General features: G+C 47.6%; 1 protein-coding gene across 1 annotated transcript in view; it reads right to left on the reverse strand.

The window, feature by feature from the left end:
- Positions 1-18284, reverse strand: part of TGM2 (transglutaminase 2) — a 53660-nt gene extending 35376 nt beyond the window's left edge. The window contains exons 1-2 of the mRNA XM_083744311.1: positions 18125-18284; positions 6616-6795 (exon numbers count right to left, since the gene is read on the reverse strand). Coding sequence (XP_083600437.1) covers positions 6616-6795; positions 18125-18134 — 190 coding nt within the window. The 5' untranslated portion in view covers positions 18135-18284. The remainder of the gene's footprint in view (positions 1-6615; positions 6796-18124) is intronic.
- Between the last annotated feature and the right edge of the window lie 1656 nt (positions 18285-19940).

Raw genomic sequence — 19940 nt, forward strand, 5'->3', positions numbered from 1 at the left:
TCCTCTAGACCCACCCACCGCAAAGCAGGAATGGCAGCCAGGGAATCCCTGACAGCCGGCCACCCAACCTCTGCTTAAACACCTCCCAGGAAGGAGAGTCCACCACCTTATGAGGTCAGTGGATCATAGAACGGCAAGGGGGTTGGGAGGGACCCTGAGGGTCATCTAGTCCAACCCCCTTGCATTGCAGGACTCCCAGTTCAAGAATCCCCAACAGATGGATGTCCAGCCTCTGCTGAAAAGCCTCCAGCGAAGTCCTGGTCTCCTGCGCTGCTCCTCACCCCCACCCTAGTTGTGGACGGAGTTGGAGTCTGTGTACGAAAATACACATGAGCTCACATTGGTGTGCGCAGCCTGCTTGCCCTCCCTCCTTGGAGCAGGGCAGTGGGGTGTGTGTGTGTGTGTGATCCTGCTGGGACACTCAAGCGTGAGAACAAGGCTAGGCTACGGCTTCCTTGAGTCGCCGGAGCCATTACTCAGCCCCCCGGGGAACAGGAGTAGCTGTTTCTCCTCCGCCTTCTTCTCAAACAAGCTCACTGTGTTCTTCCTCCCTCGGACAAATGCAAAGAATTACAGGGTGGGGGAACGCAAGGCCCTTCTCCATCGGAAACATCCACAGGATCTGTTTATGCGCAACCCTGCGGCCTCACAACAGACCGGACCATCCCACCCCCGGTGGCTCATCAACAAGACCTTCTCTTTGCACAGCGAGGTGGAGGAGGCCCTCCTGTCAGCTTCTCACTGCCCAGACTTCCTGGAACCTGGGGGGGAGACAAAGGGCCTTTCACCACCTGGGTGGATAAATCCAGACTGGTACACTTTGCTCTGGGAAGGGTGGGTCGAAACATCAGCATAGGCGCCGACTCCATGGGGCCTGAGGGGGCCCGAGCCCCCTCAAAAATTCGTTTGGGGGGGCTCTGCCCCCCCAATAATTTAAGAAAATTATTAGTTATATTATGCTTTGTAAAATCACAAAATTATGTTGGTATTTTTTATTTTCCTTGTTTGACGATAGTTACCTTTTAAAATACATTCAGTAATGAGTTAAAACAAAGCCACTCCCAATCTAGAGAGGGGGTGGGGTTGCGGGCTCTCGACCCATCAACAATCTCGCGGGGCTGGCGTCAGCCCCTAGAAGCGGGGATTCCCCCTAGCTCATTAATATTCATCGCCCACGGCGGCAGCCAATCGGCTGCCGCAAAGGGCGGGCCCTCACAGGTTCACTTAAGGTTGGGGCAGCCCGGGGCTCGCCCCTTTCGTTCCCCCAGCAGCAGCGGTTTGGAGGTCTTGGGCCCCCCCAATATTTTTTATAAGTCGGTATGGGCCCCCCCAATATTTTTTATAAGTCGGCGCCCCTGAACATCAGGGCGTGGGTTGGAGCCTCATCTTTCTCACAAAAGTCCCTTATCCTGGGGTCGGGTCTTCTCTGGTGCCCTCGTCTTTCAGGACAGAAGGCTGTCAGGTGAGAGGGGAGCCATCTTCAAATATCTGAAGATGATCAAGCGTCTGGAAACGAAGCCTTATGGGGAACGGTTGAGGGAATTGGGTATGTTTAGCCTGGAGATATGATAGCCATCTTCAATGATCTTAAGGGCTCTCATATGGAAGATGCCCTTGAGACAGACCCAGAAACTCCAGCGGGTGCAGAATGCCGTGGCGAAACTCCTTATGGGGTCCTTGCCGCAGGATCACATTCACCCGGTGCTATACCAGCTGCACTGGCTCCCGGTGGAGTACAGGGTCAGGTTTAAGGTGCTGGTTTTGACCTTTAAAGGCCCTATGCGGCCTAGGACCCTCGTACCTACAGGACCACCTCTCCTGGTATGCTCCGCGGAAGACCTTAAGGTCCACAAATGACAACATTTCGGAGGTCCCAAGTCACAAGGTGGTTAGGCTGGCCTCAACCAGAGCCAGGGCTTTCTCGGCCACGGCTCCAATCTGGTGGAACGCTCTGTCACAAGAGACTAGGGCCCTGCGGGACTTGACATCTTTCCTCAGGGCCTGCAAGACAGAGCTGTTGTTTTGCCTGGCAATCCTCATAGAACTCTAGCCCAATGGTTGCCATGAATTAGATTTTGAATTGATTTTAAAATGAATTGATTTTAGAATGCTGTGTTGCTTTAATGTTGTTAGCCGCTCTGAGCCCAGCTTCAGCTGAGGAGGGCGGGATTTAAATAAAATTTTATTTATTATTTCTTTATTATGGTCCTTTGGCCGGATCCTGCAGGGCTCGTCGGATGTTCTTAACCTCTTAAGCAAAACCAGGCAGTGACCTCTTGGCACTGTGTGTGAATTAAGCCCTGGAGAAGGGGCTGAAGAAGCTGAGACCCGAGCTCTGCTCTGGGTGCTTTGCTTTCTTTGTTTTTTCTGGAAAAGGGAAGGATGAAGTGGGAGTCCTCCTTCCTTGCAAGCCACACAGAGAACTGTGGGAAAGGCCAAGCCAGGGGAAAGCTTCCTCCTTTTGTTTCCTGCCCTTGAGCTCTTCAACTCACCACCGGCTGCCTGAGGCTGCGAGATAAAATGGGGTCGGAGACCTCGGGGAGCCTCCATCCCCTCGCCTCCTTCTCCCATCCCAGCCTCAAAAGGGCATGTGGAGTCTTTGCCCTGGGAGAACGAATGGAGAGGCATTTATTAGGAGCATTTATAAAATCATAGAATTGTAGCGTTTGGAGGGACACCCAAGCGCCATCTGAACGAACCCCAGCAATGCAGGAATCACTTAATTTGCAAGCAGGTAATCCATTGGGGGAGAAGGGACACGGGTGGCACTGTGGGTTAAACCACAGAGCCTAGGACTTGCCAATCAGAAGGTCGCCGGTTCGAATCCCCGTGACGGGGTGATCTCCGTTGCTCGGTCCCTGCTCCTGCCAACCTAGCAGTTCGAAAGCACGTCAAAGTGCAAGTAGATAAATAGGTACCGCTCCGGCGGGAAGGTAAAAACGGCGTTTCCGTGTGTTGCTCTGGTTCGCCAGAAGCGGCTTAGTCATACTGGCCACATGACCCGGAAGCTGTACGCCGGCTCCCTCGGCCCATAGAGCGAGATGAGCGCCGCAACCCCAGAGTCGGCCACGACTGAACCTAATGGTCATTGGGTCCCTTTACCTTTACCTAATCCATGGGGGGGGGGGGAGGTATACTGGTTGCCATTTGATGCTCATGATTTCATGGAGATGCTGCAAAGGTGCTTGTGTTTATGAGGAGCATCAGTTGCACATTCAACATCTGTCTGGAAGGACCCCTGTATCAATTAATCCCTGCAAGGAATCACCTAAACTGTTAATCCCCAAAGCAAATTCTCTTTTGCTGCAGAGTTGCTGCAAGGGTGAGGACGACACGCGTCCAGCTTTTCTATTTGTTTTGTTCTTGGACATTATTGCAGGGTATTTCATGAACCCCACGGCTCTGTCGGGATCTGGTATGTTTTGATGCAAGAGGAGGAAGAGGCGGAGGAGAGGCCTTCCCCTCTTTCCTAACACTAAAACCCAAGGACATACAATGAAGCTGAACACTGGAAGATTCAGGGCAGATTTAAAAAAGTCATTATTCACACAGTTCATAGTTAAACTATGGAACTCCATGCCACAGGAGGTTGGAATGGCCACCAGTTTAGATGGCCTTAAAAGAGAACTGGCCAAATCCCCGAAGGAGAGGGCTATTGATGGCTACTAGCTATGCTGGAAACCTCAGGAGGGGAGAGTGTTGTTCTTGTGCTCAAATCCTGCTTGCAAGTTTCCCACCGACCATCTGGTCAGCCGCTGTGAAAAAAGGATGCTGGACTAGACGTGTTATTGCTCTGATTCTTCAGGATCTTTCTATGTTCTTAACTCCCAGGACAAGATGTCTTTGCACTGTCAGATTGCCATCTCCCCGTCTAAAAGCATTATGTTCAGAGAGGAATGCTGAGGGCTGGATTGCACATGCTAATTATTTGGCAGGACTCTTCTGCTTCAACAAACTCCAGGAAACAGTAACAGAGCCCTCACACGGGAAAAGAACAGGCATAGCTGGAAGGTATGAGGTTAAGAGAAATACAGGCTCTTAGAATCACAGAACTAGGGAGCTGGAAGGGTCCTCCAGGGTCATCTAGCCCAACCAGCCTGCAATGCAGGAATCTCAGCCAATGAATCCCTGGCGTATGGCCACCCAACCTCTGCTTAAAAACCTCCAAGGAAGGAGAGTCCACCACTTTCCAAGGGAGTCTGTTCCACTGTCAAATGGCTCACACCACTAGAAAGTTCTTCCTAATATTTGGTTAGATAATTGGTCCCAGGTATGGTCTTCCCAGAAGTGATGTATGGAAGTGAGAGCTGGACCATCAAGAAGGCTGATCACCGAAGAATTGATGCTTTTGAATTCTGGTGCTGGAGGAGACTCTTGAGAGTCCCATGGACTGCAAGAAGATCACACCTCTCCATTCTGAAGGAAATCAGCCCTGAGTGCTCACTGGAAGGACAGATCCTGAAGCTGAGGCTCCAAGACTTTGGCCACCTCAGGAGAAGAGAAGAGTCCCTGGAAAAGACCCCGATGTTGGGAAAGATGGAGGGCACAAGGAGAAGGGGACGACAGAGGACGAGATGGTGGGACAGTGTTCTCGAAGCTGCCAGCATGAGTCTGACCAAACTGCAGGAGGCAGTGGAAGACAGGAGTGCCTGGCGTGCTCTGGTCCAGGGGGTCACGAAGAGTCGGACACGACTAAACGACTCAACAACAACAAACCTGGATAATTGATTCATGTCCTCCCCTCCAGAGCAGGAGAAAATGGCAGCCCATCAGATGTTTGAAGATGGCTCTCGTGTCATCTCTCAGTCTCCTCTTTTCCAGGCTAAACATACTCAGCTCCTTCAAATCCTAGCTTCCCAACCAGTGCAAGTCCAGACCATCATCTTAAAGGTGCCTCTTCCTCCAGCTGCTCCCCGCACAGCTTCCCTCCATTCTCACTGCACAAACTGGATCATTTACTCTCTCTTTCCATTTCTGCTTCTCCCGCAAAAGTCCCCCCTTGTTTGCTTTTGCAACACCTCTGTAGCCACTGGCCAAAATGAAATGGGTTTCCAGGGCCCGGCTGCTGCTGCTGCTGCTGCTGCTGCTGCTGCTGCTGCTGCAAAGTTCCAGGAGGATGACTCCCTTTTTTCCGCCAGTGTTTCCTAAGCCCAACAACAAAGCGAGAGAGAGGACCCTGGCCAGGGACGGAGCTTGGGGTCACCCATCCTCTGCCATGTTTTCCTTTCCTGGCTGCATTGTCCACAGAATTACAATAAGGGAAATTTGGCAAAAATAATCAGGAAGAAAGGAAAAAAAGGAGGAACCAAGTTGTTGGCTGCTTTTTGATTAAAGTAAGAAAAAGGGTTGGCAGGATTGGAATGGAGCAAAAGTGGCCTTGCACAATTACTTAGTAACAATCATAATAGTAATTTTATTTGTACCCCTCCCATCTGACTGGTTGCCACTCTGAGCAGAGGCAGATGCTAACTCAACTGCCTCAGAAAGCAGTGTAGTCTTCTTCACTGGAGGTTTTTAAACTGAGGTTTTTAAAGGGCTAAAAACCCTTAAGCCTTAAGGCATGTCCAAAATCTGTTCCGGCCTACTGGTAGGTTTAACCTGGTAGGTTCAATCCTGAAAAACAACAACTCAACAATTTCAACCCTAAAAAAAGCTGAACAACTTTGGTTGGCTCTTTGGTTGGCCCTCACGGCCCTTCACTTCATCAAATCTGGCCCTCTTTGAAAAAAGTTTGGACACCACTGCAAGCTTTATTATTATGAGTTTGAGGCTGTTTTTTCAGTTTACATCAAGCCCTTCCACCCATTTGGCCGCAGCATTCAAAGCTACTTCACCCCGGTGACATTTCGCCAGAGTCACATTAAAAAGCAGCCTTGAGACTGGGGAAAACATTCAGACCCAGTTCCCAGGCATGAGTCAGCAATGCAGTGCTTGCTTACACCAGAGAGGGCTGAGGACCAGGATGCGTGTGGTGAGGTCAAGATCCAGACCTGTGGCGTCCACATGTCGAGAACGGATTCTCACATTCCTGTAAAATGTCCAGCTCAGTCCTATGCACAGTTTAGCGGGCTGAACCTTAAGAGCAGCACTGCCTTAATCCATATTTATTTATTGCATTTGTACCCCATCATTTCCCCCACGGGGCTCAAAGCGGAAAACATGGCTCCCCCACCCTCGTTTAATCCCCACAACAACCCTATGAGGTAGGTCAAGCTGAGAGAGAGGGGATTTGAACCCTGGTCCCAGACCAACTCTTTAACTACAGTACCACCACTGGGTCTCTAAAGTCCAACCAGGTTTATTTATTTTATTAATTTATTGCCTGGGAGGTAGGCTAGGCTGAGAGGCAGCGACTGGGCCCACGTCACCCAGGAAGAGCTTCATGGCTGAGGGGAGAGATTTGAACCCTGGCCTCTCCCAGGTCCCAGTCCAGCACCCTAACCACTATGCAACACTACCTGTCTACTTGCTTGCCACTGATTTTGAGCAGTGCCCTCCAGACACTGGAGGACTCGAACTTGCATCAGCCCAGACTCCCAGGGAGTTGTGGTACAGCCAAGTCCAGAAGTCAGCACGATGGAGGAGGATGGGTTAGGGGCATCAAGGAGCACTCACCTGTCTCAACGTGGAACGTGAGCTGGTCCACACCTTCCTGGTACTCCCTCCCGGAAAAGTGCAAGGTGATGGTGAACGGCTGCCCCCTGCGCACGATCAGACGCTCGTTGCCGTTTTCGGAGGTCCGGTGCTCCCGATTGTTGCGCTCGCATTCCAGGTCCCATGTTTCTAGCTGGAGATCTGCAAGAACAAAGAAGAAGGAAAGTGCTTCTTCAGGCGGCGCATAGTGGAGCTGCGGAACTCACTGCCACAGCAGGCCGGGGTGGCCGCCAACTTCGATAGCTTTGGAAGAGGATTGGACAAATTCAGGGAAGAGGAGAGGGCTATAAGCCACAATGGTGCTGGTTTTGACCTTTAAAGCCCTACGCAGCCTAGGACCCTCGTACCTACGGGACCACCTCTCCCGGTATCCCCCGCAGAGGACCTTAAGGTCCACAAATGACAACACCTTGGAGGTCCCAAGTCGCAAGGTGGTTAGATTGGTCTCAACTAGGGCCAGGGCCTTTTCAGCACTGGCCCCGACTTGGTGGAATACTCTGTCACAAGAGACCAGGGCCCTGTGGGACTTGACATCTTTCCACAGGGCCTGCAAGACAGAGCTGTTCCACCAGGCCTTTGGTCTGGACTCAGTCTGACCCTTCTGTTTCCCTCCCCTTATGGTCTTCTATGTGCTACTTTTAAAATGAGACTGCATTTTAACCTGTATTTTAAATTTGTGTCCCCCCCGCATTGTGTTTTTACTGTGATTTTATTGGTGTTAGCCGCCCTGAGCCCGGCTCTGGCCGGGGAGGGCGGGGTATAAATTATTATTATTATTATTATTATTATTATTATTATTATTATTATTATTTGCTCTGCGCAGTCTCCACAGTCAGAGACAGTGATGCTTCTGAATCTCAGGAGGGGAGAGTTGCTCTGGTGCTTGAATCCTGCTTGCAGGTTTCCCAGAAGACACATCTGGTTGGTCACTGTGAGAAAAGGAGGCTGGATGAGATGGGCCATTGGTGTCATCCAGCAGCCTCTTCTTAACAGTTCCGGTGAATACAGAAGCGGGCTCTTAATTATAGGGTTGTGCATTAGAATCTTCTTGGGAGAAAAGACATCACCTTGCCAACAAGTGTAGTTAAAGCTCTGGTTTTCCCAGAAGTGATGTATGGAAGTGAGAGCTGGATCATAAAGAAAGCTGATAGCCGAAGAATGGATGCTTTTGAATTCTGGTGCTGGAGGAGACTCTTGAGAGTCCCATGGACTGCAGGAAGATCAAACCGATCCATTCTGAAGGAAATCAGCCCTGAGTACTCACTGGAAGGACAGATCCTGAAGCTGAGGCTCCAAGACTTTGGCCACCTCATGAGAAGAGAAGACTCCCTGGAAAAGACCCTGATGTTGGGAAAGATGGAGGGCACAAGGAGAAGGGGACAACAGAGGATGAGATGGTGGGGCAGTCTTCTTGAAGCTACCAGCATGAGTTTGACCAAACTGCAGGAGGCAGTGGAAGACAGGAGGGCCTGCCGTGCTCTGGTCCAGGGGGTCACAAAGAGGCGGACATGACTAAACAACAACACATTAGAATCAAACCAGCTTATGGAATAGGGCTGGGCTGCTGAGGTAGGTGGTGGAATCAGCATCTATGGAACTACTTGAGGCAAGATTGAACTATCATAAAATCATAGAACTGTGGTTGGAAGGGACCCTGAGGGTCATCCAGCCCACCCCCTGAAATGCAGGAATCTGATCCAACAGGCTCTTCCCATGTTGTTATCAAAATACAGGTCAGGTAGAGGTGTGGGTGAGGTTTAAACCAAACCACTTGACCATGTCTGTATCTCTCCCACCTTTCCTTTATTAAAAAAAACCAAAAGCAGCCTTTGGAGGAACTTTCAGTGGAGAAACTGCAGGGAGAGGTGTGTGTGTTTGTGTGGCCTAATCCTTAGGTACTTTCCACGCAGCGGTGGAAATAACTTATATTTCTGGGCAGGGATGTTCCTCTGATTCTAAGTTCAAGCCTGTGAGCAGCAACAGTGGGAGGATGGGGGCCTCTTTGGAAACAGCCCTCCCCCCTCCTGCTGGCAGCTGGTTCCGAGTGTTAATCACCCCCTTGCTATTGTTGCTTCCTTTCCAACATGAAACAGACCCCCATCCCCTCTTCACCTTCCTTCGGGGAAATGAACAAAGCGAAGTTTAACGGCTCTCACTTGCTGGATCGTATTTTTCCAGGAGTTTCAACCTCCTAGACGCGCAGTTGTCTGGCAGCTGGGGTGTTTTGCAATGTTGTATTCCCAATTCTGCATCATCATCATTAGTATTAAAATAATAAGAGCTTAAGTAAAAAAATAAAAAGCGCATCTTTGGATGAGACCAAAGGTCCACATAGACTCATGTGTTGTTTCACACACTGGCCCATCAGATGTCCCGGGGTACAGAGGACAGTCTGGCCTTGGTGAAGACTTGACGTTTTCATCCCCCCAAAAGTTTTTGATTTGAGTTCCTACTGAAACGAGGCTGCATTTTAATGTTGTGTTTTAATCTTGTTTTTAAGTTGTATTTCAATCAATTGTTTTTATACCGGTGTTAGCCGCCCTGAGCCTGGTCTTGGCTGGGGAGGGCGGGGTATAAATAAAATGTAATAATACAAATAAATAAATAAATAAATAAATAAATAAATAAATAAATAAATAAAGGAAATAGCCATTCTTGCCTTTGTTCCCCAGGATGTGGCTTCCAACTTTGGCCTCATCCAAACCTCCTTGTGTGCCCTGTTTCTAGGTACAGGTCTGGGAGTTTAAAGCTTTGTTTCTGAGTGGATTTGTGTGTTTTTTTTGGTCCTAGCAGTTTCCAGGGGAAAACTCACATTTTACTGCTGAACTGGGGCAAACTGCAATCGACCAAAAAAATCCCCCTGTTTGGACATGGAGCTTTAAAGCACTGGCCTGTGTTTGGAAAGCAGGTTGCAGAAGGGAGACTGGATCAGCCCTTAGTCTGTCCCAGAAAGCCACCTTGACTGACAGCTCTTGACAGATCCTTCCCTCGCGTCCACCCTCCTCCATGAATTTGCCACAACTTCATTTCAAACTGGAAGCTTTCACCAAACCTTGGGGCAGTGAATGTTATTATTTATATATATAGATATTTCATAAAAATTATACACTGCTTGACTGTATTTTTTAAAAGCCATCAAAGTGGTTTATGAAAAGGTAAAACAATAAAATAAAATAAAATAAATGTAACCATATTTTAGAACATAAAAAGCTAAAATACTAAAAGAGGTCAAAATTCACACCAATTTTCTAAGCAGGCTTGTCTAAACAAGAATGTTCTTAAAGGTAAAGGTAAAGGGACGCCTGACCATTAGGTCCAGTCGTGGACGACTCTGGGGTTGCGGCGCTCATCTCGCTTTACTGGCCAAGGGAGCCGGCGTACAGCTTCCGGGTCATGTGGCCAGCATGACTAAGCCGCTTCTGGCGAACCAGAGCAGCGCACGGAAACGGCGTTTACCTTCACACCGGAGTGGTGTCTATTTATCTACTTGCACTTTGACGTGCTTTTGAACTGCTAGGTTGGCAGGAGCAGGGACCGAGCAACAGGAGCTCACCCCGTCGCGGGGATTCGAACCGCCGACCTTCTGATTGGCAAGTCCTAGGCTCTGTGGTTTAACCCACAGCGCCACCCGCATCCCTAAGAATGTTCTTAGCAAGCACCAAAAGGAATACACTGAAGGTGCCTGCTTGATATCAAGAGGCAAGGAGTTCCAAAGTCTTGGTGCTGCTGCACTGAAAGATCAAATTCTTATAAATGTGGAACCACCAATTGAAGTGGTCTCATGGATGCATGTGGGGGATCCCATAGGTAATCCAAGTTGTTAAGGGCTTTATAGACTAATAGCAACATCTTGAACTTGGCCCAGCAGCAATTTTTCAACCAGTGCAGATCTCTTCTTTAGATACTGCTCTTGTCCAGAATTGATTCCAGCTTCCCAGCTCAGATGCCAAGGTGAACAAAAATGCAAATACGCAGAACCACCGTGAAAAGATAAGCCAGCAAATCTAAAAGAGTTGCAGCCTGAACAAGTAAGCAGCTATTTGCCTGGAACCTAAATTGTCTGATAAGGTTTGGTTTCCATTCATCAATTCTGTGAACAAATGTGAGGCCCAGTTTCTGCCCTTCTTGCCATCTCAAATGCCAGGGGGCCAGAACTGATCAAGAGCCCCTTCCCAAATGCCACCTACGTCACTTCAGGGTGGGAACACAAATGGAAAATGGGCATTGGCAGCAGACCGCCTCTCCTGGTCTGCCCCACAGAGGACCCTAAGGTCCATGAATAATAATAGCTTAAAGGTCCCAGGCCCTAAAGAAGCCAGACTATCCTCCACCAGGGCCTTCTCAGTGATGGCTCCGACCTGGTAGGATGCTCTGTCCCACGAGACCAGGGCCCTGCAGGACTTGATCTCCTTCCGCAGGGCCTGTAAGACAGAGCTATTCCGCCTGGCCTTCAATTTGAATTAGCCCGATCCTCTATTCCCTTTTCCCTTCCCTTTTTTATGAAGAAACCTTCTGGGACCCCACATTTAAACTCTTTCCTGGTCTGCTTGCTGGCCCTAGTAGGACCAACTTGGCCAGTTAGCCCTGGTGATCATTTGATGTTTACTGACTGTGTCCCCCCCCCCCCCCCCGAAAAAAAATGACCCTGAATTTTTGGATTTTATTGGCATTGATACTGCATTTATGTTGTATTTTATGCTGTTTTTAAGTTGCATTTTCATCAATGTTTTATATTTGCGTTAGCCACCCTGAGCCCGGGTTTTAAATGGGAAGGGCGGGGTATAAATAAAAATTTATTTATTTAGATGCTCCTAGAACAGAGGGACCCCCATTCCCAAACTCTTTCAGGCTTTAGAGGCAACACCAGTACTTAGGATAGCTAAAACTCTTATCTCCTCCAATATCTAAGTGGGTTGAGAAAATCTAGTCCCTAGTTACTAGCATCAAGCTAACTTACTACAAAAGAATACATATAAACCAGCCTAGCAGGTTTATGGAGCGACGGGTATTTTTGGTAACGTTTTGGAACGAGTTCAATTATACTGTCCAATTTTAGGCTGCTTTCAGCCAGCTGTAACAGGATTTCTTAAAGCTCTTTATGTTTGGTTTATTTTGTTTATCAATAGACAATTTTAAAAAAGATACTTTTAAAAAAGCAACGCTAGTACTGTGAATGCATTGCATTGAGTCAAAGGTTTGTTGCAAGAAAAAGTGTTTTCTTATCCGTGTCCTGAAATCGCCTGCCAGTCTAAATGCATGCTAATTAAATGCTTTGTAGCTGAGGACAGTCTTTTCCTTTTGGTCAAAACAGGAGTTGCCCAGGTTGTGGGATCATGGTGAAACCACGGGAAAGCATACAAGGGAATGTTCTCAAAACTTTCTGAACTTTACAATCACCTGCCAGGTACCTCTAATGTAGCTATTCTATAATGCACTCATTTTTCCACCTTACAGGCATAATCCTTGCAGGACTTTCCACTGGAATGAACAGGAAATCAGCAAAAGCTCATCTGTGTTCAGTGTGAAAGCCCCGTCTCTGGTGCTTAACCTGTGATGGCACCATCGCACTTTCCATCTGGCGATGGTGGGAATGGAAGAAGGAACCAGCCCTGGCTGGAAGGGAGAAGTATTTCCCCAAATTACTTGTTTTGGGAACAGTGTCTGCCTCTCCATTTCCACCTTTCCTCTTCCCTTGACCTTGAAGAAAAGTGTCACAGGACACAATGCTCTCCATTAGTCAGGGCAGAACAGCCCATTCTAGGAAGGGGAGGCAAAGTCATCGCATGTCACCACCAGCAAAGCTAACAAGGAAGAAATGCCAAGATTGGATGGATTCAAGTCACACTTGGCGGGTTGCAAAAAATTAGAACACAATATGAAAAACAGTTTGAAACAACTTCAAATTACAGCAGTAAGGTGGGTCCTTTCGGAGAGGGTACCCTAATCCTCAACTCAATGGGGAAGAAAGTAAGCCAACTGTTTATGGGCCACAATACAGGGTGAAGATCCACACAAGTGACCCCCCCTTGACCCCTTCTTGTCTGTCTCTTGAGCAACTTGTCATCCAAAACATTATTATTTATTACTTCTTCAATTTATTAGTTGCTCGCTACTACAAAAGTCTCTAAGTGACCTACAAAGCTTAAAGGTAAAGGGACCCCTGACCATTAGGTCCTGTCATGACCGACTCTGGGGTTGTGGCGCTCATCTCGCTTTACTGGCCGAGGGAGCCGGCGTACAGCTTCCGGGTCATGTGGCCAGCATGACTAAGCCGCTTCTGGCGAACCAGAGCAGCGCACGGAAACGCCGTTTACCTTCCCGCTGGAGCGGTACCTATTTATCTACTTGCACTTTGACGTGCTTTTGAACTGCTAGGTTGGCAGGAGCAGGGACCGAGCAACGGGAGCTCACCCACCGCCGACCTTCTGATCAGCAAGCCCTAGGCTCTGTGGTTTAACCCACAGTGCCACCCGCGTCCCTACAAAGCTTAGATATTATCTAAAAATATCTTGAAGTACGTCAAGGTCTCTTATATGAAAAAATGGAGCAAGTTTGCTGCTCTACACAGTAGTGGAGGAAGGGAGGGGTGGTGGTGCACACTGAGTACCCCGGAGGGCTGATGGGCATCAGGGGGGGGCTGCAGGTAAGCTGCAGGGTGGTGGAGCCACTGTTCGCCCCTCAAAAAAGTTCAACAACTTCGGCTGGTCTCCTAAAAAAGGCTCTGCCCCGGGCACTGGCATGTTTGTGTATGTGCTACGCCACTGGCTCTACAGGGGAGAATCCGAACCAAAGCATTCAAATGACAAGAAAGGAGATTCAGACTAAACATTGGAAAGAACCTTCTGATTGTAAGAGCCATTAAGCAGGAGGACAAACTTAACTTGGAAGGGGGTAGAGGTTTTCGAACAGAGCGATTCTTTAGCTGTGATTCCGGTGTTGCCCAGGGTTGGATATGAATGACCTTGGGGTACCATCCATCTCTACGGCTCTATGACCGGTCTTGAAAGACCTACACTGGCTCCCAGTACGTTTCCAAGCACAATTCAAAGTATTGGTGCTGACCTTGAAAGCCCTAAACGGCCTCGGCCCAGAATACCTGAAGGAGCGTCTCCACCCCCATTGTTCTGCCTGGACACTGAGATCCAGCGCCAATGGCCTTCTGGCAGTTCCCTCCCTGCGAGAAGTGTGGTTACAGGGAACCAGGCAGAGGGCCTTCTCAGTGGTGGCACCCGCCCTGTGGAACACCCTCCCTTCAGATGCCAACGAGAACAACAACTACCAGACTTTTAGAAGACATCTGAAGGCAGCCCTCTTTAGGGAAGCTTTTAATGTTTAATAGGTTATTGTATTTTAGTGTTCTGTTGGAAGCCGCCCAGAGTGGCTGGGGAGGCCCAGCCAGATGTGTGGGCCATAAATAATAAATTATTACCTTCCTACCCTTTGTGGCTTCCAGAAACTGGTACTCAGTAACATCACGGCCTCCAGCCGTGAAGGCAGATCACAGCCATTGTGGGTTATAGATTCGATAGCTCTCTCCTCCTCCATGAATTTGTCTCACCCTCTTTTAAAGCTACCCCAGTTGGTGGCCATAGCTGCCTCCTGCAGAAAGGGGGTTCCAAAGATTAGCTATGGAAGTACAGGGCAGCACATTGACGGAAGCTGGTTGGCCACTGGGAGAATAGGATGCTGGACTAGGCGGGCCATTGGCTTCATCCAGCAGGGCTCATGTTATGTTTATTTTGATTATTATTATGTTTATTATTATTAAAGCTGCTGTTGAGAATCTTCCTCCTAGTTGTGGGTCTCTTTAGTCCCTGTTTCCTTCCTTGCAAGTCAGCCACGCTCTCTTGAACTTCTAACACAGACTCTCACATCCAGCAAAATGAGGCAACCGGTGGTATGTTTTTCGGAAAGGCGCCAACCTGGATCCGCCAGCAGCAGAGAAGTTGACACCCGCTGTTGTCCTTGTGCAATTGGGCAGCCCACGTTCAGTCAGCACTCTTTGGGGTCTAGTGAATGTGCAGCGACTGGCAGTTGTAAATCTACACGCAGCTATTACACGCAGGGAAAGAGGAGAGGAACCAGCCCTTCTGAGAGCACGGATGCTTCTGAAACAATCCTCATTTAGGGAAGGGCTCAGCTCACGGGCTTTGCATGCAAAAAGTCCCTGGGTCAGCATCTTCAAATAGGGCTGCGAGTAACTCCTGCCGGAATCCCCTTACCAGTCGGGGTAGATAATATTGAGCTTTGATTTTTTCATTTCCCACCCTTCACCCCAAAGTCTAAGAGTGGGCTACTGCATTAAAAACAATTTTAAACAACTTGCAGCTATAAAACGGCCTCGACCCAGTAGACCTGAAGGAGCATCTCCACCCCCATTGTCCAGCCTGGACACTGAAGTCCATCTCCGAGGGCCTTCTGGCAGTTCCCTCACTGGGAGAAGTGAGGTTACAAGGAAGCAGGCAGAGGGCCTTCTTGGTGGTGGCGCCCACCCTGTGGAACGCCCTCCCATCAGATGTCAAGGAGATAAACAACTATCAGACTTTTAGAAGACATCTGAAGGCAGCCCTGTTTAGGGAAGCTTTTAATGTTTGATGTTTTATTCTGTTTTGATATTCTATTGGAAGCTGCCCAGAGTGGCTGGGGAGACTTGGCTAGATGGGCGAGGTATAAATTATTATTATTATTATTATTATTATTATTATTATTATTATTATTAAAATGAGGTGGGTCCTAAAACCACACACCTCAGGTGTAAAAAGCCAACGTGAGAAGATCATCATCAGCAACCTCTGCAGGGTGCACAGTGAAGGTGCTAGGCACACATCCATGGGGAGAGAGCTCTGCAGCTTGGGGGCCACCACAGAGAAGGCCCTTTCCCCCTGGGCCTCTGAAAGTGGAGGGACTACCAAGAGGGTAGAGTGGAGGGACTCTCTGCCCATCACAGCATTCAAGAGGGTCTGTGGGGAAGGTCCTTCAGGTGTTTGGGGCCTGAGTAATTCAGGGCTTTAAGCACCAACGTAAGCACCTTGAATTGCGCCCGGAAATGAAAGGGCAACTGGCGCAGCTCTTTTAAAACAGGGGTTGTGTGAGATCTAAATGGAACCTTGGCTGGAAGTCGGAGTGCTGCATTTTGGACCAACGTGGAGTGAATTGCAATAACCCAGCTTAGAAGTCACCAGAGTGTGCTGTACAGTAGACAGATGGACCAAAGGTCGGACTCAGAATAAGGAATCTTCCTATGGTCTATGTTTCTGTCTGAATCCCCCCACGCCCAGATTTTGGAGCTCTTTCCAAAGTGGAACAAAATGCCTTAATGATCTGCTACTGCTATTCTTATTCTTATTCTTATTATTATCCCTTCCCTTTCCCAAACTGGCAGCTTACATAAATTAAAATGACACATGTCAATTTAAAAAAGCTAAAAACATACCAAAGATAGTCATTAGAAAGAAATTTAACCCTAACAGAATTAAAATAATTATCTATCTATCTATCTATCTGTCTGGGGAGGCTCATTGGAGGGAATAGGGTCTTTCAGATAGCCTGACCTAAGCCATTTTAGGTCTTTTCCCAACTTCTGAATTTGTATAGGACACAAGTTGCACCTGTGCCACAACCCTAGGGCTCTCTTTCCGTTTCTCTCTCCCTGCCCATCCAGGCACACTGAGGGCACACAGCAAGAAAGCAAACAGTGTTATGCCACATGCACGACACCCACGTCAATATTCCCGAGGAAAGAGGTTGCACCAACTTGCAAGGACCAGTGGACTTCTTGGTAAAGCATCACTGGAAAAGAAGAGGTCTAAAAGCATACAGACAATCCCCCCATAGAATCACTGGAAGGTACCCAAGGGTCATCTAGTCCAACCCCCCTGCAATGCTGGAATTCTGGAATTTCAGCAGAAGAATCCCTGACGGGTGTCCCTCCAACCTCTGCTTATAAACCTCTGGTGAAAGAGAGTTTGCAGCCCTTCCCAGGTCGATGGCTTCTTCTTTGTCCTTGTAATAAAGTAGAAGGATGGGAGGAAGCCTCCCAAGGGAGAAAACGGAACAGTCCAGCTCAAGAATTGTCACTTTTCACGAGGACTTAACCCTGTGAGGTATGTGAAGGCAAGAGATGGTTTGGTGACTGACCACACCGGTGAATTTCACAGCTGAGCTGAGATTTGAACCCAGGGCTTCAGAAATAGCCTTCGTGCCCATTCCAGTGGGAGAGGAGAGGTGGTCTTGCTAATCTCCCCCGCAAGGGTTTAGACCAGCTTATTAAGTTTGCAAAGCAGCTGGGGGCTTGCAAGAGGCTGCGTCGTATAAGCCGGCAGCTCAGGTTTTGCAAGGGCCGTTTTCATCTGCCTGAAGAAGAGCTGAGCTAAGTGCTAGGAAAATGTACTTTTGCAAAGCTGATTCGGAATGAGCATTGCTTAGGAGACCTTGGATGAAGATGAAAGTGGACTGTGTAAAGAGCAAAGCCAAGAGGCCCTGTTCTTAAGCTGTGGATCTCATGCACCCATTCTCTCCTGAGAGGGCCATCAAGGTTTTCCCTTTTAATAACAAGGACATGGAGGAATCGAGAATTAAACTTCAGAGAAGAGTGATGAGGAAGATGAAAGGAAGCCAAGACCTGCAGAAGGAATTCTCTACAATTTTTCGCGCTAAAGCAATTATTTGCGTAGACCTGCAGGACGTCCGTTCTGAATCTGAAGATGAGTTTCCGAAAGCAAAAATCATGGGCAGAAAGCAAGCAAGCGGATTTGTCACCTTGGCCAATGCAGGGAATAGCTGCAGAAAATATTCAGTTTAAAGACAGGGATTTAATTACAGTGGGGTTTGTGCAGAAAAATATTCCATTGGGCTGTAACTGTTATAAATTCTGGATGTGCAAGAAGCACTCTGAAATAAATATATATATTTCATTTTCTAACAACTGCCGGCAAACCCTATTCAAACATTCGAACTTTTTCTTCCAAAGTTTCCCTTTTTTGGTATTTTTTTCCCCTTACTTAAAAGCAAAAATTATTAAAAATCATTTCAGTATTATACGGATAAATTAATTGCTGCCTGCCCACAAACTCACATATGCCAAACACAACTGCTTTAGCTTGTTTACCTCAGCTTTTCCCAATTGAGAATGTCTTCTTTGTTTAAAAAAAATATAACAAGCAGAACATCTTTCAACAACTGTGTGGACAGTTTAGGTTCAAGGAGTAAAAGTAGTGCAGTTTGTTTTGACAAGGTTGCCATTAATAGAGTCGGTGAGTCGACTTGGAACATGCTCGTTCTGGAGTTAGTATGCATGCACACACGCAAATATTGTCCATATCCTTTTGCAATGATCGTATTACAATTAGGCAAAAGCGTTTGCAGAAAGACCATGGAAAGAAGACAGGATCTCTGCCTTAAGCCAGAGAGAAGAGTCCCTACAGAGCTGTTCTATTCCTTTCTGGGTTTCCTTTCCCTTTTCTCTTTTTACCTTCTGCCATGCTGCCTGTCACAGGAGCCCCGCAATGCCCTTCCTTGGTCTCGCCTCCGGTCTCTGCCTGCTCCTGCTTCTGCAAAAGGAGCTCCTAGCTTAGCTCCCCTGCCTGGCGTCTGTCCACTTATATAGTCATCCGGAGAGCGCGCGCACACACACAACACACACACCCCAGGCTGGGTGTATGTCTGGCCGTGGCCAAACAAAAGTTGTGGCAGAGGAAGGAGGGGGAGAAATGCAAACGCATTTCCAGGGAAAATTAAAGGCTGCACTTGTTGAACTTGAGCATGAATGAGGGGGCTTTTCGGGGACCAAGTCAACTGTGGCGCAGCTGGAGGAAGAGACCCTCTGGCCGGCTGATCAGCCACATGTTCTCCCTGGGGGGCAAGATGCCACCACTGCTGCCCCCACCTGAAAACTGGGGCTCTTTTGTGGCATTCACAGGGAGGGGTAGGTCTCTTTAAATGCTTTTTATTAGCTTTTCATTTCAAATACGCAAACACAAACAAAATACACAAATATTTCATATCTTTTTTACATCTATCTTTCTTTACGCTCCGTAGAGCAATTGACATTCCTCCTTCCCTTCCGCAGGTTTTCTTATTCCAATCTCTAATCCTTAGTAATCTCTAGACTGTGTCAGAAGATTTATTTCAGTCCTGCTAATGTTTTCAAATTTCTGCAGTCCTCACTTATATAGTCCATGAATTTACTCCATTCTTTTTGATACTTTGTTTCCTCCCGATTATGGATCCTGTGGGTCAGTTTTGCTAATTACGCACATTTTAGTATTTTCGTCTGCCACTCCTTCAAAGTTGGTAATTCCTGTGTTTTCCATTTTGGGCTATCAGGATTCTGACAGCAGTTGTAGCATACATGAATAATCTTTGGTCCACCTTCTTAATATCCTCCCCTATCAAACCTAGCAAAAAAGCTTCAGGCTTTTTTGGGAAAGTATATTTAAGCAACTTTTAAAATTCATTATAGATCAGTTCCCAAATTTTTTCCATTTTATCACATGTCCACCACATGTGGTAAAAATCACCATCCTTTTCTTTGCATTTCCAACAGATTTTACTACTCATCCTATACATTTTTGCTAGTTTGACAGGTATTAAATACCAGCGATATATCATTTTCATTACATTCTCTTTTAGAGTAGTGCGTGCAGTAGGAGGGGTAGGTCTCAATCCTCTTGAGGAACAGTGAGTAAGAGGCAACATGACTGAAGCTTATGAAATTATATCTGGAATTGAGAAAGCGGACAGAGAATTTTCCTTCTCTCCCAACTCTAGAACTCATAGACATCCATGAAGCTGAATCTTGGAAGTTTCAGAAGAGAGAAATGAAAGTTGTTCTTCGCACAGGGCAGAATGAAACTGTGGAACTCACTGCTGCAAGAGGCAGAGATGGCCAACCTGGGTGGCTTTAAAAGAAGATTAGACAAACTCATGGAGGGGAAAGGGCTATTGGCAGTCAGGCTTGCAAGTAGTACATGTGGAAAGGATCCGGGGTCTTAATGGGGGTCTTAATAAACCACAAGCTGAACATGAGTCAAGATTGTGATGGTGATGGTGATTATGATAATAATAATAATTTATTTATTTATACCCTGCCCATCTGGCTGGACTTCCCCAGCCACTCTGGGCAGCTACCAACAAAAGATTAAAAATGCATTAAAACATCATTCATTAAAAACCTCCCTATAACAGAGCTGCCTTCAGATGTATTCTAAATGTCAGATCGTTGTTTATTTCTTTGACATCTGATGGGAGGGTGTTCCACAGGGCAGCAGCAAAAAAGCTAATGCTAT

This window comes from Podarcis gaigeae (assembly GCF_964106915.1).
Source record: "Podarcis gaigeae genome assembly, chromosome: 6".
NCBI classification, from domain to species: Eukaryota; Metazoa; Chordata; class Lepidosauria; order Squamata; family Lacertidae; genus Podarcis; species Podarcis gaigeae.